Source organism: Phascolarctos cinereus, unplaced genomic scaffold (assembly GCF_003287225.1).
Source record: "Phascolarctos cinereus isolate Bilbo 61053 unplaced genomic scaffold, phaCin_HiC Scaffold_5;HRSCAF=322, whole genome shotgun sequence".
Classification (NCBI taxonomy): Eukaryota; Metazoa; Chordata; class Mammalia; order Diprotodontia; family Phascolarctidae; genus Phascolarctos; species Phascolarctos cinereus.
Genome location: NW_027555958.1, coordinates 322,083,660 through 322,110,236, shown reverse-complemented (window position 1 = coordinate 322,110,236; position 26,577 = coordinate 322,083,660). Strand labels below are relative to the sequence as shown.

General features: G+C 49.5%; 3 protein-coding genes and 1 long non-coding RNA gene across 11 annotated transcripts; 2 read left to right on the top strand and 2 right to left on the bottom strand.

Moving 5' to 3' along the window:
- Positions 1-2: 2 nt before the first annotated feature.
- On the bottom strand, positions 3-14,846 carry CREB3L4 (cAMP responsive element binding protein 3 like 4). 5 transcript variants are annotated; one of them, XM_078156122.1, is made up of 13 exons: positions 14,771-14,846; positions 10,210-10,328; positions 7,353-8,871; positions 6,758-7,260; positions 6,443-6,616; positions 5,919-6,168; positions 5,149-5,294; positions 2,874-2,966; positions 2,561-2,667; positions 986-1,054; positions 804-888; positions 596-692; positions 3-476 (listed from the first exon to the last, which is right to left on the bottom strand). In XM_078156122.1, the coding sequence occupies exons 5-13, from the start codon at positions 6,611-6,613 to the stop codon at positions 301-303; spliced, it is 1,194 nt and encodes a 397-aa protein (XP_078012248.1). In that variant the 5' UTR covers positions 6,614-6,616; positions 6,758-7,260; positions 7,353-8,871; positions 10,210-10,328; positions 14,771-14,846; the 3' UTR covers positions 3-300. The 5 variants fall into 5 exon arrangements, with proteins under 5 accessions (XP_078012248.1, XP_020847377.1, XP_020847374.1 ...); XM_020991718.2 differs by having other exon boundaries at positions 5,149-5,270; XM_020991715.2 differs by having other exon boundaries at positions 6,758-7,257.
- SLC39A1 (solute carrier family 39 member 1) lies at positions 10,558-14,387 on the top strand. Of its 3 annotated transcripts, none has more exons than XM_020991720.2 (4): positions 10,558-10,666; positions 11,521-11,767; positions 12,205-12,335; positions 12,915-14,387. In XM_020991720.2, exons 2-4 carry the CDS (start codon positions 11,590-11,592, stop codon positions 13,560-13,562), a joined length of 957 nt encoding a protein of 318 aa, XP_020847379.1. In that variant the 5' UTR covers positions 10,558-10,666; positions 11,521-11,589; the 3' UTR covers positions 13,563-14,387. The 3 variants fall into 3 exon arrangements, with proteins under 3 accessions (XP_020847379.1, XP_020847380.1, XP_078012249.1); XM_020991721.2 differs by having other exon boundaries at positions 10,564-10,666; positions 11,524-11,767; XM_078156123.1 differs by lacking the exon at positions 10,558-10,666 and adding an exon at positions 10,688-11,397.
- A 225-nt stretch (positions 14,847-15,071) lies between the features above and the next one.
- On the top strand, positions 15,072-25,413 carry CRTC2 (CREB regulated transcription coactivator 2). Of its 2 annotated transcripts, XM_078156120.1 has the most exons (15): positions 15,072-15,263; positions 18,325-18,426; positions 18,568-18,683; positions 19,104-19,163; positions 19,773-19,841; positions 20,052-20,155; positions 20,286-20,315; positions 21,269-21,348; positions 21,686-21,735; positions 21,860-22,104; positions 22,517-22,914; positions 23,656-23,904; positions 24,098-24,178; positions 24,372-24,567; positions 24,751-25,413. In XM_078156120.1, exons 1-15 carry the CDS (start codon positions 15,087-15,089, stop codon positions 24,969-24,971), a joined length of 2,178 nt encoding a protein of 725 aa, XP_078012246.1. In that variant the 5' UTR covers positions 15,072-15,086; the 3' UTR covers positions 24,972-25,413. The 2 variants fall into 2 exon arrangements, with proteins under 2 accessions (XP_078012246.1, XP_078012247.1); XM_078156121.1 differs by lacking the exon at positions 24,098-24,178.
- Positions 20,339-21,288, bottom strand: LOC144457768 (uncharacterized). Its single transcript, XR_013487253.1, has 2 exons — positions 21,206-21,288; positions 20,339-20,466 (listed from the first exon to the last, which is right to left on the bottom strand). It is a non-coding gene; the product is annotated as an uncharacterized LOC144457768 (long non-coding RNA).
- Positions 25,414-26,577: the final 1,164 nt, after the last annotated feature.

Below are 26,577 nucleotides of genomic sequence, written 5' to 3'. Positions count from 1 at the left end.
GGTTAAGTTTATAAACCAGGTAGAAGTTATAAGTTTATTTTAAAGCAGCACATCTCTTCTCTTTCCCCCTCCCAAATCGCTCCACTTATCGGAGCTGAAACCATTCACCATGTAATATCTCATTAGGGAACCAGGGAAGAATACTACCTCACTTTCTCTAGAGTAACATCCTACTCCAGCCTTCTGCCATGGGGTGTGAAGACTGGTGGGGTGGGGGAGTGGTCAGGGGTATCTCAGTCCCCAGAATTGAATATTTTTGTGGTGTCCTCCCAGATCCCTCACCCTTTTTCCAACTCTGCCTTACATCTCATCAGCATGCTGCACGGGTCTGCCCCTGTCCCTGTGGCCTGGCTGCTTCCCACCCTCCTTCGGCACTGCCCCTGAGGAACCATTGACACCCCTATCTCCAGCCTGTGATATCAGGGTCCTCAAGCTGTCAGGCACATCCTTGTGAGTCAAGATGTTTCTGGAGATAACTGTGGAGAGTGAAGGAAAAGGTTTAGGGTGGGAATTTTCCTGGGTTCCAGCCTCTTGCCCTTTGCTTGGCAAAGATGACCTTTCATCACCGACACTAATAGTTCCTACAACACCTCACCTCCACTAGGCTTGTAAGTATCAGGCCCAGTTGGCTGTTCCCGGGGAAAGGGACTGAAGCTGGGAAGGATGATGAGGGTTAAGGAGAGTATGAGGATCTAGCAAAAAGGAGAGAAATTTGGTAAGCAGAAATCTGGTGTCAAAATAAAGGAATGGAAGGAAGGAGAGGGGATGACAAATTTGGATGGGGGTGGGGGAGGAACCATTACCAGGACATAAGTGCTGGTCTGGGCAGCCTTGTTAGAGGTCTGAGCAATGAGTGCCTGTAGCTGTTGAAGTTCGGCCACTAAGGAGCTAGGAGAGGAGGAAAAAAGAGTATGTTTCTGGCCTCCAACTGTGGCAGAGGACACCTGTACGCCCTTATCTCCTCCACCACCTCTGTTCCACTCACACATTGTGTCTCTCCAGCTCCTGCAGCTTCTTCTGTAGCTGCTGATTCTGTACTGAACAGGCAGCCACCCTGGAATGAGGGGGAAAGATACTTAGGGGTGCGGATCACATGGTGCCCAAACCAGGTGAGCAAGTCAATGCACATTTGTTTACCCCCATCATCAGCAAAGCACTTAAGTTCCTTCCACTTACTAGGCATTGAAGATAAAAAGACAAAACAGTCCCTTCCCTTAAGCTTACATTCTATTGGGAGAGAAAAGATCCTATATTAATACAAAATAAATACAAGGTGGTTTTGGAAGGAGGAGCACTAGTTGCTGGGGGAACCAGGAAGGACTGTAAAAAGTGGTGATTGAGCTAAGTCTTGAAGGAAACTAGGAATTCTAAGAGGCTGAGAGGTGAGGAGGAGAAAGGAGTGTATTCTAGGTATAGCAGCCCCAGTCTCTGCTGAGCTCCACTCATATCACCAAATGCCTATTGGACCTTTCAAACTAAACATCCCATAGACATCTGAAACTCAGTGCATCCAAAACAACTTTTCCCCCAAACCCTCTCTCCTCAACTTCCCTATTTTTGTCAGACTCACCAATATTCTTTCAAGGCAGCTTTGTCTGGGTCAAATACAGTGTGCAAGAATGAAGGCCAATTTGTCCTACATAATGTAGGGAAGGGAATAATATAGCATGAGGTAGAAAAGATGGGATGAGACCAGGTTATGAAAGGCTGTAAATGCTGGAGGAGCTGTTTTTAATGCTAGGGGGCCATTGGGAGCCAATCACTTTCAGCTGTGTGAAGAATAGATGGACATGAGGAGAGACTTGGGGCAGGGACACCAATTAGGAGGCTATAACAGTTATCCAGGTGAGAGGTGAAGGCCTGGTATGAAGTGATGGCTTATGTGGGTAGTGAGAAGAGGTTGGATGAGAAAGATGTAAAAATAAAGTCTGGCAACTGATTGGATGTAGGAGAGGGAGAAGAGTGAGGAGTCAAGGCTGGATAATGGTGAGATTATAAACTTAGGAGAATAAAAGGATGATTGTGACTTTGACAGAAATAGGAAAGATTGGAAGGGGGGGTTGTTTGGGGGGAAGAGATGAAGAGTTCTATTTTAGGTGTTTTGAGTTTGAAATGCTTGTGAGATATCTATTTTTAAAATGTCTGGTAGGCAGCTGGTGATATGAGACTAGAGCTCAGAAGAGAAAATAGGACTTGATATATAGATCAAGGAGTCACCTACATAGAGATGATAAACGCATGGGTGATAGTCACCAAGTGAGAGAAAAGAGAAGAAGGCTTAGGACATTGTCTTGGGATACACTCACAATTAGGGGACATGATATGGATGATAAACCAGCAAAAGGGACTTCAGAGCAGTAAGATAGGAGGAGGATGAGGAAGTATAGTCATGGATATCCAGATGAGACAGTATCCAAGAGAAGAGGGTGGCCATTGGTAGCAAACGCTGGAGAGAAGAGGTGAAGAAGATGAAGATTAAGAAGAGGTGTTCAGATTTGTACCGTGGAATGGATTGAGGGAGAGGCTAAGGGCTCACACTGGGGTGCCATGAAGTATGTACCTAGTCTCCAGACCATCTATGTATTCTTTCTTGCGTCTCCGGCTGTCCTGAGCAGACTGCTTGTTTCTGATTTTCCTTCTCACCTTCTTAAGGACTCTTTCCTCTGCCTGTGGACCCAGAAGAACAGGGCTGAGTGGTGAGCTCTTAGTGCCACAGTGCTTAGCAAAACGCCCATTACAGAGTATTAGGCCATTAATAATTCACTTGACGTTTCAGTTGAACCCTTACCATTTCCCCACTATTTCCTGAGGTCTTAGCTCCTCAGGGGACATGATGAGGACCTCACTATTAATATATTCAAAGATGGGGTTACCTTGGTGAGGGGTAGGTGGTAGGGCAGAGATACTCCTTCTTGTCCCAATAGCCGCTTCTCTTCATCTGTCAGGAACAATGCTGGGCAGTGCAGCTGGTGGGTGACAGAGAAGAGAAGAAAGAGATGGGAAGGATAATTCCCCCCGTTAGCATCCAGACCTCTCTACTTGCCCTTTCTCATCTGGAAATTCCAAACCAGTGGGATTTGCACCAACTTGGAACGGCAACTGAGGCCTTTCTTTTTGCCATTCAATTCATGTTAAAAACAAACATTTCAAGTCCTGGGAATTCCCAATGGACAGTTCCCAAGACATAGCTTTCCAGCAATTACTCCAGATACTAGGGAGGAAAGACATCTGAGAAGGGCATAGCTACTGAAATTATAAGGGAAGGGCATCAGAAAATGGTAAATGATTGAGACAGACCCCAGGGGCACTCCTCTTCTTCCATGAGAAGGCTTAGTACCTCTTTTAGGGAACTCCCAATCTAGGGGCATTTTCAAGGCCTTGAACTTGCAGTCAGGGGACAACTGTGTTTGAATCCTGGTTTTGGTTTATTAACTGTATGATTCTGGGCAAATTCCTTAACTTTTCTGATACTTAGTTTTCTCATCAAAAAATGGGGATATTTACCTTATTTTACATCATAGCACTGGGACAGATGGACTTATGAGTGGTGACAGCTTCCATGCAGTGGGAAGTGAAGGGTGCTGGGCCCAGGAAAGCTGTATAGTTCTAGTTTCCAACTGCAGTTTTCCTGGGGCAAAGGCCTCCCTGCCAACTGGGATTTCCAGCAAGGACTTTATACCACATCTCAAGTGAGAAGACTCTGGAGAAGGTATTAAGGCTGTAATGTCTTTTCACCCAAGGGTCTTTAGCAGCTATAGGCTGTGAAGGGAGGGCTCTGAGCAGAGGAGAAGTCTGAATGCCTCAGTTCTCCCCAGGAAACCCCTTGATGACACCTTCCCTTCCGTGCTGGGCTTTTTTCTTCCTCTCACATTTATCTTGTGATTTGCCTTGATCCCATCCCAATCATTTTTGGGCTGTAGTTTAGTATATAGTTCATCATTAGTAATAACAACCAACATTTAAAGGGCACTTTAAGATTTGAAAGCATTTCACGTACATTTTCTCATTCACAACCCTGAAAGGTAAGCGCTCTTGTTATTCCCATTTTACAGATAGGAAAGTGAAGCTTAGAAAAGTCAAATGACTTGCCCAAGGTCACCCAGCAAGTATCTAGGGCAGGATTTGAAGTCAGGTCTTCCTGAATCCAAGACCAGCCCTCTATCTACAATGCTAGAGATTTCTAAAATGCTTTAAGGTTTACAAAAGCACTCTCCTCAAAGCAGTACTGTGAAGTAAATATCCCCATTTTATTGATAAGAATCATACAGTTAATAAGTCAAAATCAGGATTCAAACCTAGTTCTCTCCTGACTGCAAGTTCAAGGTCTTTGATAATACCTTTAAATTGAGAGTCCCCTAAAGGAGGCACCACTCCTCAGTGGGGAGGAAGTGTGCTCCTGGGAACTCCCCTAGGGCAGTCAGTGATGCTCTTACCATTGATTCTGTGGAACTTTGGGCAAGTCACTTAAACTCTTTCCTTATCTTTAAAATTAGAGATAATTATATTTGCTCTGCTCATCTCAGTACTGTTGTAGAACTCAAACATTACTCATGTTAAGCACTTTTGTAATTTATAAATTACTGTCCATTTATGAAATTTCATTACTGGCTCTATTCCATATGCGACTCTGTGGAGTGGATCTCAAAGGAACCTTTGGACATTGCCCTGTTTGCCTGGGAATTGCTTTTCTATGTCAGGGAAAGGAAAGTGGCTTGAGCTTTTGTACTTCTCCTAAGTCTGCCTCTCCTTGGGGAAGGCAGTAAGACTGACTCCTGCTATTTCTATTGTGTCTGCCTTATCTTGCGTCTCTCCTTGCCTTCCCTGACCCCAGTTATGCTGGATCAATTCTCTGCACAAGTCTGTCTTGTTCAGGCAAGCATGATAGGTTTTCCTGAGCTGATTGGGTAGGAGTTGCATCTCCTAATGTATACCTCACCCCAGTCTCTTTCTTGTCTTAAGTCGATTATTTCCACTATCTTGCTATATTTACAAGCAGAGTTGGTCCTTGGTGCACATCCTGAACTTCATCTATGCACCCATTGTACCTGTCTTCTACCTGCCGTGTCTCTTCTTTTTGCAGGTACCCAGTGTTTGATCTCTTTGTATTTGATATAGGGAGAGAGAAGGAAAGCAGCCAGAAGGACTCACCAATGTCTCAGGAGGCACCAAGACTCCTGTACCTATTCTGGACTCTGGGTGGGCAGGAGGACTTTTGGGAGGCTCATTAATGATGCAGGCATCAGGGATCAGCAGTGGGGGACTCCACTGACCTGGGCAGATGAACAAATAGAAGGCTAAAAGAAGAAAATGAGAATTGGTGGGGGGGGGGAAGAGGGGGGAGCCTGGAATTGGAAGCAGACCAAATAAAGTGCTAGAATTAGAGATGGGGACTGGAAACAGTGCAAAGTCAGCACTCTCTGAAGTGTTGATCAGAGATGGAGAGGGAAGACCAGAGCTGGAGACCTAGAAATCTCTGTTGCACCCCCACCTACCAATTAATTAATCAACAAGTATTTATCAAGTGCCTTCTGTGTGTCAGGCACTGTGAAAGGTGCTGGGGATAAAAATAGAAAGAATGAAACAATATCTCCCTCCAAAGAGCTTACAGCCTGGTGGGGGAGCCAATGATACATGAATATATGGCTATGTAATAAATACAATATAGCTAAAAATTAAGTTACTAAGCAGGGAGAGCAGTAGCCATTGAGGAGATGTAGGAAAAACTTCTTAATAAGAGGTGCTGCTTGAACTTCACCTTGAAGAAAGAATTCTATGAGGCAGAAGAGAGGAACGAATGCATTCCAAGTCATGAGATGGTCAGTATAAAGATAATGAGATGAGAGATGGAGTTTGGATTGTGCAGGACAGAAAGAATTAAGGTTAGGGTTTGACTGGCAGGAAGAGGAGAGAACACTAACCTAGCTGGATAGAGATGAGCCCAGAGCTGGTGGGGTCAGTTTCTCCTTGCACCCGTTCTAGGGCCCCAGTCTCATAGACAACCTCATAGAAGGCAGGAGGACTGAGAACCATGGGGCCTGGGGGGCTGTCTGGATGACCAGGCTCTTCAGAGATACCACTGTCACTTCCTGGAGAAACTCTGGACTGATAGACCTCATTGGGATCGATGAGTAGGTTCAGGAAATCGTCAGGCTCGCTCTCCTGAAGACCCTGGGACAGTGAAGGGGAAGCATATATATGTAGAACTAGGAGATCTTTCCAAAGTCTGCCCAGGACACTTAGTGCTACAGTTTCAGCTGCTTTCTTCTGTGGAGGTGAGAAGCAATAGGACGATACATCCCTGATCTAGAGAAGCTACCTACAGGCCATTTTTGAGCCAAGAGCTCCATTATTCCTTACTCAGCCTTCCTCTCTTTGAGCTATACCACCCACTCCCGTTTTTGCTCCCCTTCCCGCACTATTTCTGTCCAGCCCTCACACTCACACAGCTGCTGCTCCCACCAGGTTCCCAGCCTTCCAGCCCTGGATCTTGTAGTCCAGTTTGCTGTGGCTCTTGGAATGAGGAGGGGCTTGCCAGCTCTGGGAAGGCCCTTATGGTTATGTCTTCTGAAGGTTCCAACAAGATATCCAGCAGTTCTGGTTCGCCAAGTTCCATCCTCTTAATGGAGGGCAGTAGGAGAGAAGGGTGAGAATCCTCTCTATCTGTTCTCTCCCTCTTTTCCTTCAACCCCCCCACCCCCACCCCACCCCCAGGTGATTTCTTCCCAGCACCCAGTCAGCTTCTCCCCCTTGCCCTTACCTGTTCACTTCCCTTGGCTTGTTTGACAGTTCGGTAAAGCAGGACCCCTGGACATTACCTGTTCTGTCCTGCTCTCTGGCAGGCCCCAAACACTATACCTTTTCTTTCATCCAGGATCTCACATCCTGGACCTGCCAACACCCAGCCCCGCCCCCTTCAGGAACATTGGTAAAAGGGTGGTGGCTAGGAAAGAGATCCTTGGGATTGGGACCCGGATGCTCAGAGAAGGATTATGCATGCATAATTTTTTATGCCTAAATTTCCTCTTCTGCCTCAAAATCAGGACCTGTCAGGCTGGGAGGTACAATATAGGGGGCTCTCCTGATTCCAGGGGCTAGGAATTCCCTCCCCACCATCAGAAGGGAAGAGTAGGCTTCAGTAGGGGTTCAGTATCCCTAGGTACTGGAACCATAGTCCTTAGAAGAGGAGTCCACAGTGTTGGTTGAAACGGGCTTCGTGGTACCACTCATCCTTTTAGCCTTTGCTTCTTTCTAGCGAGTCTGCTGTTTAACACAAACAACAAAATAAAAACCCTAGGATTTTGAAGGACATCTTTTTCCAGCCAATCGTGTTGCTCTATATTTATTTTACTCACTCTTGTCTCTTCAGGGGGTGACAATAGGTAAACCACCACTCCCCCAGCTGGTTTTAATAGGCTTCTGGAGTGAGAACTCTGACAGATGAGGTGGGAACACTTATTTGTCAGGAAGGAATTGGGTGCCTTGGATGGAGAGGAGGCGGGGCCAGAGAAGTTGGAATGAAGCCAAGGAAAAGTTTGTGAGTGGGAGGAGGGAAGGAAGGAGAAGAATCTTCCACATGACCTAGTTTCAGTTATCACTGGGGCAGAGAAATAACTTCTGTCTTTAGCCACGGGACAGGATTGTAATAATCAGGCAGATAGCCGTGTGCTAACAGGCTGGCTCCTCCTCCTGTGGAAGCAGTAATGTTTTATGCTACTTAATAAGCAGCAGCCTTGAAGATAAACTCGGTTACTGTAACTAATGGAGGGGAGCAGAGGTTTGGGAAATCCAAAATGGCAAATAATTCATTTGTAAATGGTTTGAGGAACATATTTTTATTATGGGCATTTCATATTTGGTGGAATTCACTGCAAGCTTAATAATGGATAATTACTGAACTGAGATGTAAGTCATACCACTCCCCTGAAAGTGCCTGTGCACACACCCTGAACCAAACAGTAGCAAGGGTGCTTGGGGTCCCCAAGGGTTTGTGAAAAGTGGGTGATGAGTTGAGTAAGATTAGCCCTCAGAGAAATTTTGTTTGGCAGGGAGGGGCAGAAAGGGGTGGGGGAGGTCTGGATCTTAAACTCATCAATTTGCATTCTGAAAATCTGACTCGGGAAGTGCTAGGAGAAACCTTTGGATTTTCTCATCCTCATGTATGAGTCACCTTTAATACTCCAAATCAAGATTTCTCAAAGGATTTCTCAGATTAATGCAAAGCACCAAGCAGACCTGCCATTTCTAAAACCTTCTCTAGAGCCCTGGATGTGGTTAAATGTTTTGGTTTCAAATGCTTCCTTTTTGGTAATGTGTAATTTGTGGCCAATATCCCAAGTTTCACTCCCACTGATGAGGTGGGTTCGAAGAGCTTGGCTACACATCCCCTTTCAGAGTTCTAGGGGTATCCCTGAGGAGTCAAGGGTGATTCTCTAAATTCATGAGCTTAAGCCCTAGTGATGTGTCCTGCCCCCAACCCCCTCCAGATTATCAATTGAGAATCATTTAAGCCTTGAGTAGATTTTAGAAAGGGATATTTACTAAGGGAATACCTTACATTAGTACAAAATATCTCCCCAAAGTCTATCATACTCCCACAAAAACATACAAGGGTCTGGGGAAATTGAACTCAAGCCTAGAAAGAACATTTGGCAGAAGGTCATTCACAGCTGATGATTGCTGAAGTTTTCCTCCTGTTTCTGGGATGCAAAAGCCTCAGCTTCTCCACTCTCCTGTCCTTCAACTGCGGTTCTTCCTCAGAGCTGTGCCAGAGAGACAAGAGTCAACTCTAGCCTCTGGAATTATCCCTTTCTCCACATGCTTCATATTTATAGATGATGTCTAGAGCAGGGCTTCTCACCTGGGGTCTGAGAACTTTAAAAAAAATTTTTTTGTACAATTTCAATATAATTAGTTTACTTTATAATCCTATGTATTTTACTGGATTTAAAAAGTTTATTCTGCGAAGGTGTCTATAGGTTCACCAGACTGTCAAAAGAGTCCATACATGGGAGTTTTGATAAATGTTTTAACAACCCAGCTCTCCAAATCAAACCTAATTTGTAGCTCTTGCTGATTCCTGAGATGCAAATGCTAAGTGTAAATGCTCACTCTATCAATTTAACAATGGGCGCTTAGGAGCTAGTTAGAGCTGGCTCAGGACACACCTCGGCCACCAGGCCACAAAAATGATCCCTGCCCTAGGGCCTAGACAACCCAAGCAGATTCGCAAGCCTGATCATTCTAGTTAGAGCTTTTTATCACTTACTTTAAGAGGAGTTGAGTAAGTAATCACTTCATCCTCTAAATTTACTAAGTAAGGGCCTACAGGGCTAAATTTCATATGTTTTTAAAGGCAATCTGGGGTTAAGTGACTTACTGGGGATTGCATACCCAGGAAGGATCTGAGGTCAGATTTGAATTCAAATTGAATTCCTGACTCCCGGGCCAGGGCTCTATTCACCCCTGGCTAAATCAACTTACTTTCAGGATTTATAATCCATCTGAGTAATACAAATAAGTAAAATTCAAAATAATGTCTGAGGTGTGAGGTCTGAAGGGGGAAAGATTGTTATATAGACTTGGGAGGAGGAAAAGGAGAAGCCTTTGTGGAGGACATGGCATTTATTCTGGACTTTAAAAAACGTGGAGCATTTTACACCTCGGGAATCAGCAAGAGCTACAAATTAAAAAATGGGGAAGGGCATCCCATTTGTATAGATAGCTTGAGCAAAAGAAAGGAAAGGCAGGAAATGGAGGCTGCCCCAGAGATGAATGTAAAGTATATAAGGGGTGTAACATATCAAGCAAGCAAATAATTAAGCAAAGCAAGATGAATTTGTCCATATTTCTTTGTGTCTTAGGCTAGTCCTTGGGTCTTTTTAACCAAATCACCTAGGCAATGGTAGACAGGGAATTCACACATTGAGAGCGCCCGGTACCAAACAATTTACAAATTCTCGGGTCGTTTTGGCAAGTTAGTAAATCTTTCCGAGAATGGGATTTCCTAACTTAGCTTTGCTTTTTCTCTGTGTCCCAAGACTTCTCGTGGTCATGTTGTTTGACTAAAGATTTCCCTTTATTCTGCCGAAACCCAGACTAGTCCCAGGACGAGGCTATAAAAAGCACCCACTCTCCAAAGATATCTTTCCACACAGGAGTAGGAGAATGGGGCTCTTGAATGAATAGCAATCAGGCAATCAGTCTACTCACAAGCATTTATCAAGCGATTACTATGTGCCTGGAATTTTGCAGGCAAAAACAATTCCGTCCTGCAAAAAGAGGTCTTGAGTTGGAGTAGTGGAAGAGCACCTCCTCTTTCAGTAGCCCCTCTAAAAAAAAAAAACCACAAATTCCTCAGCGCTTCTGACCAGTCAGCATTGGGAGATCCTGCTGGAAAATCAGCCTGCCCAGGAATCAGGTAAGCTCCCAGAGGTGTTTGGCCCCAGGTCCTTTGGTGGCCCCGCCCCCACTCCGCTTTCTCCACCCCTTCCCCCCCTCCCCAGGCTATTTCTGATTGCTCTAGGGTAACGTAACTCCTGGTCTTGCCCCGCCCCCGCCTCGATGTCATTGGTGAGAGGAAGCAGAGTGCGGGGAAGTGGGGAGGGGGCGGGAATTCCCGGCTGGAGGCCGGAACGGAGCGGTTGCAATGTAGCGAGGCCCGTGCGAGGTGAGTGCGGTCTGTACCAGGCCGAGACTCGGTTCTCTGGAGCCTGTTGTCCTGGCTTCCCACAGCCCCCTGGGTGGCAGAGACCTAGAGCCTCAGCCTCCGATCCTTCCTCTCCGCGACTCCCCGCCTCCTCCCCACCGCCCTCTCCACCCCCGCCCCAACGCTGGGTCCCGGGACTAGCGTTAGCGGCCCCAGGCAGCTTCCCTGGGCTTCCAGGCCCCTCCCGCACCCCTGGCCCACCCCACTGTTGTCTCCTTGGCAGAGTTCTGGCCCCCTTCCTCCTTCCAGCTCTTGTCAATCTCCAGACTCCCCTCTCACCCCAAATCCCTAGGATGGGGAGAGGGGATTCGTCTTCCCAGGATTTGGGGTGGGGAGAGGGAAGCCTAACGCTCCTAGAAAACTTCTCTCCTACTTCTGGCTGACTGCATTGTAGGACTATTCCCTTTCCTCCTGTGTCTACTCGTTTTCATCCTTTTATCCTTCAGGTTTTTGGACCCCTCTGTAGGGTGGATAGAGGAGATCGGGCTTCTTTTGGGTTATGACCTTTTTGCTTTCTCTCATTGTTTGGAATCCCCAGGGGAAAGGGGATATAAATCTCTAGTGTGATGTTACATGTTTTGATCTCTTCTCCATACCTCAGTTTCTCCTCTCCCCCCCCCCTTTGCTGGGCCCCTGCAGAGGTCACAGGAGGAATAAAGTCCTAGGGGAGAGAGGAATGTTCCTGGAAAGGGGTGAGTCAGCTTGGTGTAGAGGTCAGGAAGTAATGGGTGGGGTGGAGGGGCAGCACTCAGCTGACTCTTCCAGCTACCCCCCAGTACCTTTCCCAATCTGCCTTATTTCCACATATCTTTTAGCAGGTAAAGGAATTTCACAGGTGTGGACAGGGAACTTAGGCACCCCCTGCCCTCCAAACTGCCACTACCATGGTGCCCTGGGAAGAGCCAGAACGGCTGGTGTGGCGTCCAGAAGCTGTGCTTGCAGTGCCTGTGGGGCTGGAGGTAAAGATGGGTGCCCTGGTGGTGCTGCTGGCACTCACCCTGTTTTGCAGCCTTGTGCCTATCTGCGTGCTTCGACGTCCCAGTGCCAACTTCGAGGACTCAGGTTAGATCATTTCTCCCTCCTTCCCTCCCATGCCATGGCAACCTCTGGGGTTAGGTTTGAGTGAGGATGGGTAGATTCTGGGAGCAAGGATCTAGGGGAGTTATGATAGAAGATTGAGGGCGAACTGAGAGTGGAAAAGACTGCTTTGGGGTGAGAACAACCCAAGAACTATCAGAAATAGAAGAAGTGGGGCCAGCTAGAGAGGCCCTGAAGTCAGGAGGAGCTGAGTTTAAATCCGGCCTCAGACCTAACACTTGACACTTACTAGCTGTGTGACCCTGGGCAAGTCACTTAACCCCAATTGCCTAATTAAAAAAAAAAAAAGAAAAGAAATAGAAGAGGTTCCTGAGACTTCAGGCTAGGGCCAGGGATGTCCGCTGCTGGAGGAGGCTTAAAAACTGATTGTTTCTCTCTGGTCACCCCTGCCCTTCCCATAGCCTCCAGAAAGAAAATCCTGAGCCTGGTGAGCTGCTTTGCAGGTGGTGTTTTTCTGGCCACCTGTCTCTTGGACTTGCTTCCAGACTACCTGTCTGCTATAAATGAGGCCCTGAGTGCCCTTCGAATCACTGTGAGTACCTAGCCCCAGGGGAGGGTGGTATAGTAGATATCATTCTTGGTGTACAAGTTTTTGGCCACATGTGAATTGCTCAAGTTTGTGAGATCCTGTGATCATGTGTGTAACCCTGTCTGTGACATATATAAGGCTTTTGTGTATTTGTGTTTAAAATCTTTGCTGTGCGTGGCTCCAAAAGTGTAGTATAGATATGGCCTTCTGTGTATGTGGCCCTACTCTGACTTCCAAGTTTGTAAATAGTGCTTAGCAGTCTCACCTTTGGTGCTCTTCTACCTTTTCTACTACAGTGGCCAAGAGGATTGGGAAGGGAGGGCTAGGGAAGGCTAGGAAAAGACCAGAAAGCAACCTCTAACTAGGATTTTGGAGGTGAAGGAAAGAAGAAGCCCAAAATAGAGACAAAGCTTAGGTTTGTGTCAAGGGTACAAGTGGGAGTGGGCAAACCCAGGTCGAAGGATTGTGGTATCCTAGCCCCTTATCTTCTCGGTACCCTCTCTCTTTTCTTCCCTACTTATCTCTCCTTAGACCTGTGAAGCTGCTTCTTATTGCTTTTCCCCCCCTTTCTTTCCTCCACAGCTTCAGTTCCCACTGCAGGAGTTCATTCTCGCCATGGGTTTTTTTCTGGTTCTGGTGATGGAGCAGATTGTGCTAGCCTACAAAGAGCAATCAGGGCCCCTTCCAAGAGAAGAGACTCGAGCACTCCTGGGCACATCGGGCAGTGCACCTCCCCATTGGCATGATGGACCAATGGCTGATGGGACTTCTTCTGCCCCTTCAGCCTTAAGGGCCTGTGTCCTGGTCTTCTCACTTTCCCTACACTCAGTATTTGAAGGGCTTGCCGTGGGGCTGCAGCGGGAGCGAGCCCGGGCAATGGAGCTGTGTCTGGCGCTGCTCTTGCACAAAGGGGTACTAGCTGTCAGTCTGTCCCTACGGCTACTGCAGAGCCGGCTGCGGGCTGGAGTGGTAGCCATTTGTGGGGTCCTTTTCTCCTGCATGACACCATTGGGTATTGGGCTGGGGGCTGCACTAGCAGAGTCAGCAGGGCCTCTGCACCAGCTGGCACAGTCAGTACTAGAAGGCATGGCAGCAGGCACCTTCCTTTATATCACTTTCCTGGAGATCTTGCCCCAGGAACTGGCTGCTTCTGAGCAGAGGATCCTCAAGGTCATCCTACTTCTGGCTGGTTTTGCCCTGCTCACTGGTCTGCTTTTTATTCGTGTTTAAATCACCTCTGAGGGATGGGGGCTTTGGGAGCTGAAAGTGCATATGATGGGGGAGGAGGGGGGTGGAGTGCATTGGTGGGTGTTGTAGACAGGACCCCAGAGAATGACCAGTGTAGCATGAGACAAAGAACAGATAAAACTCCCCAGGAATGTAGGGGGAGGTGAAGAAGGGAGAAGAAAACTAGAAAAACACTAGACAAGACAAAGGGACATGTGAACAGGTGATAGAATACAAAGACAGACACTAAGGGTAGGGCTATCAGAGAGTGAGGAGTGGAAAAGGAATCTGGAGCCCTTGGGGGTACTGATTCTATCCCATTCGTGTACTCTCCTGGAGAAGTCCCTTTTTTTTTTCTTCTCCTGGCCCCATCCCCTTCTCAATGTTCACTTTTTAAAGGGCATGATGACTGATGACATCCACTGGCCAAGTTCCTTGCCCTCAGCTGAACTTCCATTCCTCTTATAAAGTGCCAAATACCCCCCTCCCCCTTTTCACAAAGCACATTGATGTTGGGCCTTGCCAGGCAGCTAAATGAGAACTGCTGCCTGCTGTTGATTTCCAGACCTTTCACCCTCTCTGGGGCTGGGGGTGAGTATCGAGCCTGGTGATCTTGCCCAGGTGCCAAAGGGCTGAACTGCCTAAACTCTTTTTTGTACCAGAGAAGCCCTGGAGGCCCGCCTCCCAGGAGTATTTTTGGAGGAGGGTGGGTGGATGGGAGGGGAGGGAGGGATGGGGACCGGGAGGGAGAGGAATATGCTCTGTATAATCTATTTTACTAAACTGACGCTTCCGGGATCAGCTTCCCGAATAAAAGGTGTTCCTACATCCCTGTCTTTGTATCTTCCGTGGTGGGGAAAAGCCAGGAGGGAGGGAGGCCCCAACACCAGCGAGAGCTGGAGGGAGAAGTGTACAATCTACGCTCCAGAGGTTTCCAGCTGTTACTCAACCCCAGTCTCTGGCTCCTGGATTGCTTCTGACACACTCACACCCACCACCATCCCCTCCCCGCCCCGCCTCCCTCCCGAGACAAGATTTTTCCTCCCTCTTCTCTTATCCTTTTCCTCCCCGTCCCCGCCCACATCCTCCCTTTCCCCTCCTCTTCCCTTCTTCTCCTCTTGCCTTCTCCTCCCTTCCCCTTCCTTTCCCTTTTCCTCCCCCTCCTCGCCTCTTCCCACTCGATTGTAGGCTCGGAGCCAATTGAGAACTACCTCTCCCAGCGTGCCCAGAGAAGAGGTGGGGTGGCGGGGAGAGAGAACTGAATCTAGGTCTCGGCGTCGCAGGTACTGCTGGGAAATGAAGTCAGTCTCTTCTCAGCGCCGCTGCTCGGCGGGTGGGGAGACATCGGGTAAACAAACTACTACTCCCTGCGGCCCCCTCGCGGCGGGTCGGGGCGAGGCGGGGGTCGGGCTCGCGGTGCTAGCCGAGGAGACGGCGGCGGCTGCGGCGGCGGCGGGAGGAGCCGGGCCCGGGGCCGGCGGCGGTGGAGGCTGAGATTGAGGGGGGGACCAGGGGGGAGGGGGGAAGATGGCGGCATCGGGGGCGAACGGGCCCGGGCCGGGCTCGGGCTCCGGTTCGGGTTCGAGCTCGGCCTCGGCGGCCAACCCGCGCAAGTTCAGCGAGAAGATCGCGCTGCAGAAGCAGCGTCAGGCCGAAGAGACGGCGGCCTTCGAGGAGGTGATGATGGACATCGGCTCCACCCGGGTAAGGGGCGGCTGTGGGGAGGCCCGGCCACCGGAGCCCGAGCCTAGTCGCGAACCTGGAGCGGGGGAGGGGAAGGAAACGGGGAGACAGGGAGGCCTGGGGATGCCGAGTGAGAGCAAAGCTCCGTGGACCGTCGAACTGGGCATCTCTAGAGCGGGGGAGGGGGGGAGTCTACAGAAGAGCTATCTGTGGGCACGAGATGGGCACAGTGAGCATGGGGGGGAGGGAGTAGAGAGTGGGACCCTCCCAATGGGGAGCCCGATTGGAAGACTGCTGTCGATCTAGTTGCCATTTCAAGATCTTCTGAGACATCCCCGGCTCTGGGTATTTGGGGAGCTGCGGGAAGGAGGGACCCACACCAAATCTTCCAGTGTATTATTGCAGGTCAAAGGGCATGCATGGATAAAGTTTTCCTGCCGCTAAACTTGTCTCAGCCCAACGGGCCGAGCATCACCTTCGCGAGTGGTCTCTCTGCCCGTTTGTTTGTTACAAGGCTGGCCCAAGGGGCCACTAAAGTTAACCAGGGAGAAGTCCCAAGGTGGGTGGTTCGACCAAAGCACTGTTGGCTACCGAGGAACAGGAAGTCCCCTCCTCTGTCCCTTTGCTTCCTTTTTAAAATACTTCCTGTGGTTTCCCCGACATGCAGGTGAGGTCCATTGCTCGTGGGCTAGAGCTGAGTGTTCCATCCTGAGAGTCCTCAGGAAATTGAGGACAACCGTTGAATGTTAGATGCGGGGTAAAGTTGACATTAGTGTCTGGTAGCTGAAGACACTTTAAGGTTTCTTGGATTTGGCCACCTCCTGAGACAAGAGATGCCTTGGGGCTTTTCTGTAATGTAGGAAATCCCCAATCCCCAAATGGTCAGAGAAATTCTGGCCCCTCTGGGAAGGCTGCTTCCTATCAGAATCTCTTCAGGGAATGTCTCAAGTGTGGGTTGTTTCACACTAATGTGTTATCCTAACTTTGGGGCACATTCTAAAATGTTTTGAAACATGAGGTGAGAACATCCCATGACCTAACCAAGCAGTCGACAATGAGCTAGAGAGACAAGAGAAAGGCAGAAAAAAGCTCTGTCTTTGTTAGCTGCCTTTCTCTATGTGTTTCTGTCTGTGGTTTTCTATCTTTGAGCCTCTGGGGACCCTGTGCCCCTGGCTATTCGGAGCTGAGCCAGACAGAGGAAAGAACAGGCAAACCAGGTGAAGGTGTATTTCAGCCAGATCCCTGTGAAGTTTATATCCCTTAACTACACACCTTCCAGGATCTGTAGTGGAGCTCTGATCTCTGGATGACAGCATCAAGTGCTGTCCCTTGAACTGTGACTTCTTTGAGATGTGGTAGAATAAAGGGGGTCGGTAAGGCCCCAAAAAGCTCAGAGTGAAGGGGTTATTGCATCAGCATGGTAAACGTGGCTTGCCAGGTGGTCACTCTTTGAAAACTCTCACTTACCTCTCCACCAGTAGGAACCTTACCAACGCATGGAGGGAAATGGTGGGCATTTAAGGGCAGGATCTGGGGCCCAGGAATACAAAGTTCAGAATAAGGGGTTTAGAACTCAGCCTTTTCTCTCATCATCTGAGGCAGTTTTGGTTGCGGATACAGACCCAGCTGAGGGACTAGAGTACTTCTGTTTGGATAGCAAACACCACCTGGAGTCTTATATAGCAGGGAGGGATGACCCAGAGACAGGTCAGTGTAGTCCCCACATGCGCCCTTGAGTTTTGCCTGCTGAAGGAGGGGAGGAGGGGAGTTTTGGCGTTGCCCTTCTCTTTCAGTGCCCGTTTATTCAAAAGAAGTTTCTGAGTTCTTTTCCCCCATTTCCTTCCTAGGGCATTCCTGCTATTCAGCTAACTTGAGCAAACGCAGAAGACAGTAGTTGGCACCCCACAGTCTATTGAGTAGGGACTTGAGGCACTAGAATTGACTGCTTTGCCTTTTGTATTGGTATTGGCATAAGTAATTTCTAAGTAGACAGGAGTCAGGCTGGGATGCCAGTCTTCTTGATTCTGTAGCACATCTTCAGAAGGTGGACAAGCTGGGCTCATTGTTCTGACCTAGGCTGGCTGCTGCTGGCAAGACTTCCTTTCCCATCCCCACTTCCCAAGGCCAGGCCTCTCCTTGGCATTGTTCCAAAACCAGGGGCTTTAGGGCAGGGTTAGAGAGAGTCCCTTTAGTTTGGCACTATTTTCCCAGCCAGAAGTGGCATATAACAAGTGTTGAATTGAATGGCCCCAGCCCTGTGAGTGTAAGCAGTGTCTTGTATGCTCATGGATGGACAGGTGGCAGTGGCCTTGCAGATTTGGCCTCCAACTGTGAGGAGAAGGAATGAGGCTGGCAGCCCCATCTTTGTCCCATCTACTCTTGCCTGTCTCCTTTTCTGCCAATTAGTCTTGGGCTCATCTGGTTGGAAGAGCAGAGGTGGCTAATGGGTCCCTTGGGGGCAGGGGGAGAGCCCATGTGACTAGCTTAGGGGCGCCTGGCATTCCTTCTGGGACTCATCTTGGGGTAATGCCAAATGGGGCAGGCCCTGTAGGAGAGCACAGTGCCTGGCATATAGTATGCACTTAATACATGTTTAGTTCCTCTCTCCCTTTCTTCCCTCTTTCTCTTCCTCCCTGTTTTCCTTCTTCCCTTCCTTCCTTCCTCTTTCCCTCCCTCTCTCTCATCCTCTCTTCCTTCCTTCCTCCTTCCCTTCCTTCCATCCTCCCTTCCTTTCCTTCTCCCTATCTCCCTTCCTTATTTCCGTCCTTTCTCCTTTCTTCCCTTCCTTCCTCCTTCCCTTATTCCCTCCCTCCCTTCCTCTGTCTCACACTCCTTGCTAGTGATGATTCCATTGGCTAGGGTGCTATGAAGAGGGGCTATGGCTGTAGAGCCAAGCAGTATATTAGGGAAGGGAGGTGAGGGTTAGTTATAGCTCTGTTGCCAGGCTCTCCCAGTTCTCTATCCACCTCTAAACCCTCCATCTGATGACTTAGACATATCAGTAAGATTTGGGGTAGGGAAGGTAGACTAGTATCTTGAAGGCCTTCCCTATATCCTCTAATAGTACCTTCCTTCTTTTTAGTTACAGGCCCAGAAACTTCGATTAGCTCATACTCGGGGCCCCTATTATGGTGGCTCTCTGCCCAATGTTAACCAGATTGGCTGTAGCCTGGCAGAGTTCCAGGTGAGTGAGTGGGTACTAGGGTGAAGAGAGGGGAGGGGAGGAGGTAGGAATTACTGGGGCAGAACAAGGAGAGGGAGCTGTGGTTTTCTTTTCCTACCCTTCCAGATCCCCTTTCCCTGACTATCATGTATGTGTTGGCAGAACCCCCTCCATTCATCCCTGGATTCACGGAATACACGGCACCATGGTCTGGTGGAGCGGGTACAGCGGGATCCCCGAAGGATGATGTCTCCCCTACGCCGTTATCCCCGCCACATATCCTTTGGAGAATGAGCAGGGGGTAGGGTGGCATGAGTTGGGCTTATGAAACTAGAAAAAAGCTTGGTGCCAACCTGCTGCTGTTCCCTCCTCCTCCTCCTCCTCCTCTGCTCTTGGGTAGTTCTTCCTTATGTCTAATCTGTCTTTGCTCCTGCCAGCAGTAGAGCATCTGTGTTTGTTCTGCCTCATGCTGGAGGTCACTTAGTTCCTTCATTCACTCATCTAGATCCTCAGGCAGAAACAACTTTGTGGAAGGAAGTGATCTTCCCAGCCCTTAACTGTTGTCATGTTTTCTTTGAGTTCGTCATTCTGAAGGTCTGTGCCCCTTCTCGTCTACTGCATTTTGACTCTGTTGTCTTTTTTAGAGGAGAAAGCAGCATGTACCCCTCATTTTTTCCTTAATGTGGTGTTGCTCACATTGACAGCTCTCCTTATAGTCCAGCCTACTTATCTCCCCCTCCTGAATCCAGCTGGAGAAGGTGAATGTCCAGAGTTGGCTGAGCATAGTACCCATGTAGACTCTAAGCACAGACCCTATACTTCCACCCCTGGTTGTGGAAGGGGCACAGGTTGGGGAGGAGGAGTCATTAGCATGTGCTGGGTAAGAACTGGGGCTGGAATTCTCCTGGTTTTAAAGAGGGGTTTGTCATAGAGGTGGGAGCTAGGTGGGGTGGGCGGGGTCAGAGTCCAGTCTCAACCTTGTTGACACAAGAGTAGCCAAGCCTACCCCTCCTGCTGGGGTAGCACCAATGGGAGTGTGGGCTATGCTGGGTGTGTGCTTAGGGGAGTGAGCATACTTCCTGCCAAAGCTGTGTTCCAAGTACAGTGCTCTGGCACTGCTAGATTCCCAAACACTGTGCTCCCCACCCCACAGTGACTGAGGTTGTTGGACTCCAGGCTATCCCCCGGGTTAATCTGGTGGAAAGGATGAGTCTCAGGCTTTCTTGGGACCTTTGGGCACTTTGAAGGGTCAGAAAGTCAGAGCAGATGTGGTCTTTAGTGCCCTGTACGCTCCCCTTCCATCTTAGCTGCCTCACACCCTCCAACCCCCTTTCCTTGCCCTCCTGACTGTTGTTTCTCCCTCTCAGAACAATGCCCTGGGGTAACTTCCCTGCTGAGAAGGGGCAGCTGTTCCGACTTCCATCTGCACTCAACAGGTGATGTCCCCATTTCCCCCAGGCTCCTTTTGAAGCTTTGTCTCCTTCATTCCTACTGTTTTCCCTTCACCCCAGGGTCTTCCTCTCTGAACTGAGAGCTTCAGCCTCAGATCCCTGTGGTCCCCTGGCCTAGCTCTGCCCTCTCTGTCAGCCAGCTGGAGGGGTCCTGTCACCATGGGAACCATGCCAGCTTTACCCTGCTTCCCACAGGACAAGCTCAGACTCTGCCCTTCACACAAGTGTGATGAACCCCAATCCCCAGGATACATACCCAGGCCCCACACCGCCCACTGCCATGCCCAATCGTCGGGGTGGTAAGTGCCAGTGTCTTAGAGCAGGGGAAGCCAGAAAGTATGGGGATACATTGAATGAAGGGATGGGAGAATAGATGAAAAAGACTTATCATCCAGTGCTCTGGCCAACAGGAGTCTTCCTCCTTTACAGGTTTCCTAGATGGGGAAGCAGATTCAAAAGGTGTGTTTGCTCATTTCACTTACTTCTAGGCTTAGTATTTTTTATTTTATTTTAAAATACTATATTATCAGCATCTTTTTTACATAACCCTCATTTCCAAGGATATTCCTTCCCCTTTTCTGTTTCTTCAAGCCATCCCTTATAAGAAAGACTAAAAAAGAAAGAAAAAAAAGCAATTAAACAGAATCGACCAACATGTTGACTTTGACAGTGAATGCAATATTCCACATGGATAGTCCCCCACATCTGAAGAGTTCATTTTCCCAACTAACCTCAAGGGTCAAGCTTGGTCATTGTAATTACACAGTGTGGTTCAGTTTCAATTTTTTGGTTCTTCCCGTTGCAGTTAATAATTTTATATGTTGTTTTCCTGGTTCTGATTACTTAATCAATTCATATAAATCTTCTCATACTTTGAACTGATTGTGTTTCACAATTTGACCATTTTCCAGTTGATGAGCACCAGCTTTTTTTTTCTAATTCTTTGCTGCTGTAGAATATCCTGCTCTACGGGGGATCTTTGACCTTTTGGGGTCACAGTAGGCTCTCTGGTTCAAAGGTTATAGACATTTAAGGGGTTTTTTTTGGTGAGGTAATTGGGATTAAATAACTTGCCTACGGTCACACAGCTAGTGTCAAGTGTCTGAGGCTGGATTTGAACTCAGATCCTCCTGACTCCAGGGTTGGTGCTCTATTCACTGTGTCACTTAACTGCCCCCTAAGTCATTTTTTATAACACCATTCTAAATCTTCCAGAGCAGAAGGGCTAATTCACAAACTCCCCCAACAGTATATTGGTGCTTTGTTCTTTGCACAGCTGGGCATTGCATATCAAAATGCTAAGTTAAGGGGGAGAATGTAAGATGTGGGTCAAGTGGTACCTCTCCTACCTGACCTCAATGCCTCTTCCTTCCATGACTTTTCTTCTTCCTCTCCCACTCTCCTCCCATCAGTCTTTGTCTTTCAAGTTCCTGCAGTTGAGGAGAACTTGTTGGATGACAAGCACTTGTTGAAGCCCTGGGATCCTAAGAAGGTAGGTGTGGGAGACACCTCTCCTGCCTTCTTTCTTTCCCTCCTTTGGGGCCTTGATTCTGCATTACAGAATCAAGTCCATGTTCTGTCTCAGACACTTGCTACCTTGTTACTTGTGTGGGCCAGTCATTTAAACTCAGTTTTCTCATCTCTAACATGGGGTTGATATGTTAATACATTGACTATCTCATGGTAGTGTTGTGAGGAAAGCAATTAAAGCATCGTGTCAATATGAGATGAGTTGGACTGGATGAGAAGGTGAGAGCTGGCCAGAGGACTGTGAAGGGGCTTTGCATATGTAGGCTCACCTTTTTCTCTCCTCTTCATGTGTCCAATAGCTGTCTTCTTCTTCTTCCCGACCTCGATCCTGTGAAGTCCCTGGAATTAAGTAAGTGGCTCTCCAGGGGGGTGGGCTGCAGGGTAGGCAAGATGGGAGGAAGGAGAGGAAGGTTGATGGTGATCTCTGCTCTTCAGTGACCACCCTCAGTTCATGTCTTTCTTCCTTCTCCTAGCATCTTCCCATCCCCTGACCAGCCTGCCAATGTGCCCCTTCTTCCACCTACCCTGAATACTGGTGGCTCCCTGCCTGACCTCACCAATCTACACTTCCCTTCGCCACTGCCCACACCCCTCGACCCAGAAGAGACAGCCTATCCCAGTCTGAGTGGCGGCAGCAGTACCTCCAACTTGACCCACACCATGACCCATCTGGGCATCAGTGGGGGCCTGGGCCTGGGAGTCAGCTGCGATGGGTCAGGTGAGTTACCACTCTCTTCCCTCCCACCCCCACCCCCCAGTTCTGGATACTACCAACCTACAGGTCAGGGGAATAGACCTGAGTATTCAGTCCTGAGGAGGCTGTCTTTGGGCACCTGGACACCTCTCAGTTTTAATCATCTTGACGGGCACAGAAGACTGCTTCATGATGTCTGTCTCCCTGATTTGGTGAGACTTAATGTGGCGCTATTCCTTAGAGCTTTACCCTTGTAATAGGAGTGGGAGAAAATGCCTGGTTTCCTACTAGGCAGGCACAGCTGTCAGAGTTCAGTCATTGTATTCTCACTTCCATTGTCTGATCACCTCCACCCATTCTGTATGAGGGCAGGGAGAAGGGGCTTGGTGCCCTTTGGTAATGTTGGCATCTCTCTGGTTTTTGTCTGTGCCCGCAGGACTTAATTCACCTCTCAACCACCCGTCCCTGCAGTCTTCCCTTAGCAATCCCAACCTCCAGGCTTCCCTAAATAGCCCCCAACCCCAGCTTCAGGGTTCCCACAGTCATCCCTCACTGCCTGCCTCCTCCTTTGCCCGTCATACTATGCCTGCTACCTCCCTGGGCCACCCTTCACTCAGTGCCCCAGCCCTTTCCTCCACCTCGTCTTCCTCATCCCCTGCGCTGGGCGCCCCCCTGTACCCCACTCCCACCCCTGGGGCCTCCCCCCGACACCGACGTGTGCCCCTCAGTCCCTTGAGCCTGCCCATGGGTGGAACTGATGCCAGACGGCCCCAGCAGCAGCTGCCCAAACAGTTCTCGCCAACAATGTCACCCACCTTGTCTTCCATCACTCAGGTATGCGTGGCTGCCTCAACCCTTCCCATCTCTGAGACTCCTGGGCTTGGCTGCCCACCAGCCTCTTCCCTTCCCTCCCAGTCCTTCACCCTTCTTCTTCCTCTCATTTAGTTTCTGCATCCCACTCCTTTTTCCTTATATTCCTTTTGTATATCTGTCTGCCATTTACCTTGTATCTTTCTCTTTCAATTCACCCCCTCATCTGCTTCAGTTTCTACCCATTTCCCCATCTATTCCTCCCTTCAAACAGCTCCTGTTTTCATTTGTGTCACTTTGCATCTTCTCCTTTTTTCATACCCCTCCTGCCTTTCCTACTCCTGTCTTGCTCTCTTGTCATCCCTTTAATTTTTCCTCTACTATCCTAAGCCTCTGGTCCTTTCAGGCTGTATCTCTCTCCCTTTCTTTCCTACTCCATTTCTCCATTGCTTTTCTTCCTCTTTCTCTTCTGTCTATCTCCTTTCCTTCCCTCCCTCATCCCCATTGCCTGGGTGGGGATGTGTGTGTCTGGTATGTGTGTTCCATGTTCCATCTCAACCCCGGCAGGGGATTAAGGGATAGATAATTCTTCTTCTCTCTGGAGCCCCTTTATACTAGCACCCACAGAAGGCTTATTTCCCTCTGGGAGGGCAGTCGGTATCTTCCCCTTTCCACACTTCTCTTCGTCCTTTCTGATCCCTGAATTCCTTATTCCTGTAGAGAAGCCACTTGAAGGATAACTCTCCCCTTCTTCTTTCCCTTTAGGGTGTCCCCCTGGATACCAGTAAGCTGCCAGTTGACCAGCGACTGCCCCCATACCCTTATAGCCCTCCCAGCCTGCTTCTGCCTGCCCAGCCGCCAGTCATAAAGCCGTTGCAGCAACAACCACCACCTTCCCAGTCCTGTCCAGTCCAGTCACCCAGTGGACAAAGACATTATGGGGTACCATACCCACCTGCCTCCACTGGGCAACAACCATATGCCCCGCCCACAGGAGACTTCAGCCTGGGGAATGTGAGTACCCTGACCTTTCCATTTGGATAAGAGGAGGTTCAAGCAGCGTCCTTTACACTATTCAAAATGGGGAATGTCTATTTCTAATAATTTCTGGGTGGGCAGGCAATGTTAACATTGCCCCACCCTCCACCCCCTTCACCTTCACTCCCCTATTGCTGATTACCCACTTCTTCTGTCCATTTCCCCCCAGCTGTCTCTTCTCAGCTCACTCTTAGATGACTCCTGCTTTGACCAGTTTTCTTCCTGGCATGCACATTCTCTGTCTCAGCAGGTATGGTGCCTGGGTCCTTTGCTGGTCCCATGCCCCCTGCCCTCACTCTGCTCGCTTTCTGTGTCCTCTGTCTCTTGTCTTTCCCCTGTGGACAGTGCAAATTATTGTGTAAATCTTAGGGAGTTGGGAGGGAGAAGCAGCCCCTTTCTGATAATGTGTTGTCAAGTGTAATTTTGTCCCTTTATCCCTCCAGCTAGAGCAATTCAGCATGGAGAGTCCATCAGGCAGCCTGACACTGGACCCTCCCAGCTTCTCTGAGGGGCCGGGCTTCTCGGGGAATGATGAGCCAGGGGGTGGGGGGAGTTGCCCCCAAGACTCCCATGCCCTCAACCGCCAGAACCTGACACACTGTGCCCGCCATGGTCCAGTACCCAACATCATCCTCACAGGTGGGAGGATTATGGGGGAGGAGGACATAAGGAGCTGGGTAGAATTAGAGGCTTTTGAGGAATGGGGCTGGGATGGGTATGAAAGGTACCTGGAAAAGTCATAGTTGTGGGTTTGGAAATGTCTCCCTCTAGTCCCTACCCTCCTTACAAGTGGTCTTGATCTTCACTCCTCTGCCTGCTCAGGAGATTCCCCCCCTGGCTTCTCCAAGGAGATTGCAGCAGCTCTGGCAGGGGTACCTGGCTTTGAGGTGGCAGCATCTGGATTGGGGCTGGGGCTGGGGCTGGAAGATGAGCTTCGAATGGAACCGCTGAGCCTGGATGGGCTGAACATGTTGAGTGACCCCTATGCTCTGCTGACTGACCCAGCTGTTGAGGACTCATTCCGAAGTGATCGACTACAGTGAGGGATGTAGGACTGGGCATAGTGTCAGCACCCCACTTTTCTCCCATGTTCCCTCCCTTTTTCCCTTTCCCCTCGGCCAGTAGAGACTCCACTCTCTGCCCCCGGCCCTTTCCCCCAACATGAATGAGACCAAGGGATCACAGGATTGTATACAAAGGAAGGGATGCCTGCTTCAGTGTATGGCATTGGGGGCAGACATGGAAGAGCACTAGGGAGGGCCTGAAGCACTTGTAACTTTGAACCGTCTGTCTGGAGGTCAGAGCCTGTTGGATGTCAGGGGGTGGAAGAGGGACTGGGTAGCAGGGCATGCCCAGGTGGTTGGTGGGGGAGGTTGCAGTGCTGGCCCCTCCCCACAATTTCCCTTCCTCCCTTGCAGGAGAGAGCCAGAGTGGATATTATTTTTTTTAAATATATTATATGTTAATTAAAAAAATCACATCAAAGCCAGGGTGTACAACTGCTGTTTGGGGTTAGGGTGGTGGTAGAGGGGGGGCAAAGTGCTCCTGGAGTGGGTGTCAGGGCATGGAGTTAGGTAGAGTATCTCTGCTGCTTTGGCTTAGCCTGTGACGTTTGTGTTGGGCATGGGGACTTTAGCTGGATATAGGTTCTAGGTAAGATATAGGATGCCAGAGCATGTATGTGCTCACCTGTCCTGTGCTCAGGACCCAGAGGGTGAAAAAGGACCAGGGGACTCCAACTGGCCTAACTAGTTCCTCACTTCCCAGCCTTGGGGCTTGGCAGCGAGTCAGGCGAGTAGCTGAACTCATAAGCGTGGAGTTTCTGGCAGGCTGTCCCCTTAACTCTCCCTCGGTCAGTTGTTGACCTCAACTGAGGCTTCTAGAGAGAGGAAGTTGGAAAGACAAGGGAATTGTGATGTGCAGAGAAGTTTGGGGGCTGAGTCTCTGCCTTGTCACTCAGACCAGAGGCCACTTTGTGATTCCATCATGCCCTTGGTTTTGGCAGACTTCATCATCATGCCTACCCCAAAGATGCATGCTTCAGTGGGACCTCTGGGGCTAAATTTAGTGGAGAGGACAGCAATGCTAGCTAACTTGATGGTGGGAAGGAGCATCAATGGGAGCTGCCAAGCCAATGTGACCAGCCAACCCTTGCTCTCCCCTGTATCTTCCTAACCCTCCTGGCTATTCCTCAGCCCTCGTTTTAGCAGACATACCCTCTCCTGCTGTTTCCACTCTGCAGACTTGGGGAAGATAATGTGTCCCCCCAACCTCGGCTCTTCCTCTTTCCAAAGCTTTTGTCCTCTCTAGAAAAGGGAACTGAGAACTGCAGGCTGCAGTTCTCTTGAAAGTAGCAAGGATGTGTGTGCATCCCTTAACGAAGAATGGGGATGGGGCTGTGTCTCCCCGAGAGCTGTGGGCTTAGCCTGGGCTTCAAGGTCCTCTTCGTTCCCCTTTGGAACCGGGAAGGGGAGGGGGAGCGCTCGTGCAGAGGGCCCTCCCAGCCGCCAGGGGTCGGTCTTGGGGCGGCCCAGCCAGGGGCGGAAGGAGCCTCTGGGGTCATCGCGTCTGAGGGGGTGCTGGCGCGGCGGGAGTGGGTGTTGGGGGTCACCCGGAGGAGGGAGTGAGCGGGCGCGCGGAGCCGGAGCC

Excerpts from the sequence above, each read along its gene's own strand:
- SLC39A1 (XM_020991720.2), top strand. The coding sequence starts at position 11,590 with ATGGTGCCCTGGGAAGAGCCAGAACGGCTGGTGTGGCGTCCAGAAGCT. Across the intron at positions 11,768-12,204 it reads TGCCAACTTCGAGGACTCAG|CCTCCAGAAAGAAAATCCTG; the intron begins GTTAGATCATTT and ends CCCTTCCCATAG. Across the intron at positions 12,336-12,914 it reads TGAGTGCCCTTCGAATCACT|CTTCAGTTCCCACTGCAGGA; the intron begins GTGAGTACCTAG and ends TTTCCTCCACAG.
- CRTC2 (XM_078156120.1), top strand. The coding sequence starts at position 15,087 with ATGGCGGCATCGGGGGCGAACGGGCCCGGGCCGGGCTCGGGCTCCGGT. Across the intron at positions 20,316-21,268 it reads TGGGGAAGCAGATTCAAAAG|TCTTTGTCTTTCAAGTTCCT; the intron begins GTGTGTTTGCTC and ends TCCTCCCATCAG. Across the intron at positions 21,736-21,859 it reads TGTGAAGTCCCTGGAATTAA|CATCTTCCCATCCCCTGACC; the intron begins GTAAGTGGCTCT and ends TCCTTCTCCTAG.
- CREB3L4 (XM_078156122.1), bottom strand. The coding sequence starts at position 6,613 with ATGGAACTTGGCGAACCAGAACTGCTGGATATCTTGTTGGAACCTTCA. Across the intron at positions 1,055-2,560 it reads ATAGATGGTCTGGAGACTAG|GGTGGCTGCCTGTTCAGTAC; the intron begins GTACATACTTCA and ends CCCTCATTCCAG. Across the intron at positions 889-985 it reads GAGCTGGAGAGACACAATGT|CTCCTTAGTGGCCGAACTTC; the intron begins GTGAGTGGAACA and ends CTCCTCTCCTAG.